The 3,480-nt window shown below is 50.4% G+C and overlaps 1 protein-coding gene across 1 annotated transcript; it reads left to right on the top strand.

Moving 5' to 3' along the window:
* The first annotated feature begins 1,191 nt into the window (after window positions 1-1,191).
* LOC123141533 (protein CANDIDATE G-PROTEIN COUPLED RECEPTOR 7) lies at window positions 1,192-2,878 on the top strand. Its single transcript, XM_044560645.1, has 2 exons — window positions 1,192-2,202; window positions 2,299-2,878. Exons 1-2 carry the CDS (start codon window positions 1,342-1,344, stop codon window positions 2,794-2,796), a joined length of 1,359 nt encoding a protein of 452 aa, XP_044416580.1. The 5' UTR covers window positions 1,192-1,341; the 3' UTR covers window positions 2,797-2,878.
* The last annotated feature ends 602 nt before the right edge of the window (window positions 2,879-3,480 follow it).

Raw genomic sequence — 3,480 nt, forward strand, 5'->3', positions numbered from 1 at the left:
CCGTTAAGGAACAAATGAGAGCAACTAACTGGAGGTCGCCCCTTGTGAGGACCTCCAAGGGTCATTTTTAATTGTCCGGAGCATGTCAAGTGGTGCGTTCAGCCGATGGCACACGTCATGTGATGGGTGCTTCCTTTGGATTTTATTTATTTATCTGTATGCATTTTCAAGTTTTAGATGAGTTTTTTTTGGTTTTTTGGCCTTTTGGTCATCGCCCGGTTTTCTCTAGGTTTTGGAGGAAAAAATGCCCGAAATCTTCTAAGCCAAAAAATAATTGTGCTTCCACGAAAAGCACAAATTAACTTCTAATGGAGGCATATATTTGCTTCTGCGAAAAACACAATTGTTTAGGGTTTAGGGGAAAAAGAACTATGCTCCATGAGAAGCATATATTTACTTCTCGTTGAGGCACTGATTTGCCTTCGCGAGAAGCACAACTGTGCTCTGCAGAAAGAAAAAAAAAACCATGCCTCCACGAAAAACACATATTTGTTTCTCGTGAAGGCACATATTTGCTTCTACGAGGAAAATCTTCTCTGAAAAAAATATGCTTCCATAAGAAGCACACATTTGCTTCTCGTGGAAGCACATGTTTGCTTCCATAAGAAGCATAAAAATATGGATTTCCACGAGAATCACAAATTTGCTGTCATGGAGGCGCGAATTTGCTTTCGCAAGAAGCACAATTTTATCATTTTTATTGTTTTTCTGGTTTTTTGTTTCCGGTTTTTCTTTTGTTCATTGAAAAAAGTTTTTGGAAACCTACTAGGATCTTGTTTCACAGATCTACGCTTGTGAACAGACATATTTTACTGGGAAAGCCCAAAGGGTCTGTTTAGGACACATCTAGATGTGACATAGTTATGTCACATTTAATCTGATGTCCACTCTGTTTGTGATCTTTTTTTTTTGTTGTAGTCTTTTTTATTTTTTGTTGTTGCATTATATATTTGTGGGAGCTTAGATGTGACATCCTTAAAAAACATCTAGATATTAATTGAACAAATTGAAGCCGAAAATAAGGCCAGCATGAACGGGCTCTCGAGTTTTGTCCAAAGAAAAAAAAAACTCCAGAGGCCCTTTACCGTATTGCCGTGAGTGCAAGACATTGCCAAAACGGGAGCAGAAGCAAACAAACAATGTCGCCTTCTCCATTCGCGCCCGCGCTCTCATGGTCCTCCCTAAAACACGCCATGGTCATCGAGCTGCCGCTTGTCCATTGCCACTGCCCCTCGTCCTTCCCACGCGCACGCCCATGCATGCGCATCTGGCCAATCCTATCCCCGAATTGGAAAAGTAAAATGCAGTAAAAACGACGATTAATCCACAGCGTTGCATGACATGCGCACCACCTCCATGGGCACCTCGGTCGCCGTCACCGTCGCCTTCGCGGTCGTCCTCTTCCTTGCGCGGGCAACCCATGCCGAGATCAGGACAACGCTCATCGTGTCGGACGCGCGGCCCCTGATCCTCTTCGAGCAGTTTGGCTTCGCGCGAGGCGGCAAGGCTGCCCTCTCCATCCGCCGCTCGGCATGGAACCTCCGGCCGGGGTCACGCCTCGCCGGAGTCGACCCCACCCTCATGGGATTCGTCCTCATCTCGGGAGCGCAGTTCCCGAAGATCAACAACGCGTCCCAGTACGCCGCCGCCGACCCAGGAGGCGGCAGCTTCTGCGTACTCACGAGCGGGTTCGCCGTCCCGATGATCCGGCTCAGCGACGTGCCGCCTGGAGGCGCCACCAGCATCCTGAGCATCGACGACCCCGACGAGTACGCGGTGGTGTTCGACAACTGCCAGGAGGGCGCGGAGGTGACCATGGACGTGCGCACCGAGATGTACAACGTGCGGGGCGGCGTCCCCGACGGGCTGAGGGACTACCTCCCCGTGGGGCTCCAGCCGCTGCCCAACATCTACACCGTGGTGTCGGTGGTGTACTTCGTGTTCCTGGCGGTGTGGGTGTGGACGTGCCTGCGGAAGCGCGCGGCGGCGGAGCGGATCCACGTGGTGATGGGCGCGCTGCTGCTGTTCAAGGCGCTCAAGATGGCGTGCGCGGCGGAGGACACGTGGTACGTGGAGTCCACGGGCACGCCGCACGGCTGGGACGTCGCCTTCTACGTCTTCGGCTTCTTCAAGGGCGTCCTGCTCTTCACCGTCATCGTGCTCATCGGCACCGGCTGGTCCTTTCTCAAGCCCTACCTCCAGGTCACTGATTGGAATTCAACATGGATCATCTTTTTAAATTCTCAATTACGCAATGCAACATCGGTCATCTTTTAAATCTGATTTGTGGATTGGCAGGAGCGGGAGAAGAACGTGCTGATGATAGTGATCCCGCTGCAAGTGATCGAAAACCTGGTGCTGGTGGTGATCGGGGAGACGGGGCCGACGGGGCGGGACTGGGTGGTGTGGAACCACGTGTTCCTGCTGGTGGACGTCATCTGCTGCTGCGCCGTCTTCTTCCCCATCATCTGGTCCATCCGGGGCCTGCGCGAGGCCTCCAAGACCGACGGCAAGGCGGCGCGCAACCTCCACAAGCTCACCCTCTTCAAGCGCTTCTACATCGTCGTCGTCGGCTACCTCTACTTCACCCGGATCATCGTCTCCGCCTTCCTCGCCGTGCTCAACTACAAGTACCAGTGGGGCGTCAACGTCGCCGTCGAGGCCGCCAGCTTCGCCTTCTATGTCTTCGTCTTCTACAACTTCCACCCGGTGGAGAAGAACCCGTACCTGTACGTCGGCGACGACGAGGAGGAGTCTGCCGGTGGACAGCTCGAGATGGACGAGCGGGCTTTCTAAGCTTTAGTTCATACTGTAGTACGAAGCATGCACGTTTCCAAGTGTGTATACAGTTTTTTTCCGATAAAGGGCGATTTTATTATCTCAAAATGTAGCATCAAAGTGATACAAAGCATTAAGAGTATCACCCGGCCTCTGCATAACTAGGATACACACAGCCAAATACCAGTAGTCTGATAAACAGAAATATAAAAGACCGACAATTCGGCAACAGTAGAGTCCATAGACCGACACTATGCCTATATCGAAAGAGATGGTGGACCGAGCCGGAGATTATGCTGCCATCCATGTTGGGTAAAAAACTCCGTAGCCACCTGCTCCAACAGCGTACACACCGCCTTGAATAGCGGTTGGTACTCTGCTCGTTGTAGCGTATACCACGTACGAAGCGAGTGCGTACAACGAAAAATAACCTGCAAAGGAGAAACAGTTTTGTCATTAAAAACAACATCATTTCTACATAGCCAAAGCGACCATAGTAAGGCATATGCTCCCACCCTTATTAGCGTTTTGTATGCATTTGAAATACCGTCTGGCCAATGACCAAAAATATTGGCAACACTTGTGGGCGGATACAAATTTAACGCTATTTGGATGGTTGACCACGTAGAACGCACAAACTTACAGTGAAAAAAGAGGTGTTTAATTGTCTCGTCATGAGTACAAAAACAACACTTCTTACTT

The sequence above is a fragment of the Triticum aestivum genome, chromosome 6D (genome assembly GCF_018294505.1).
Source record: "Triticum aestivum cultivar Chinese Spring chromosome 6D, IWGSC CS RefSeq v2.1, whole genome shotgun sequence".
Lineage (NCBI taxonomy): Eukaryota > Viridiplantae > Streptophyta > Magnoliopsida > Poales > Poaceae > Triticum > Triticum aestivum.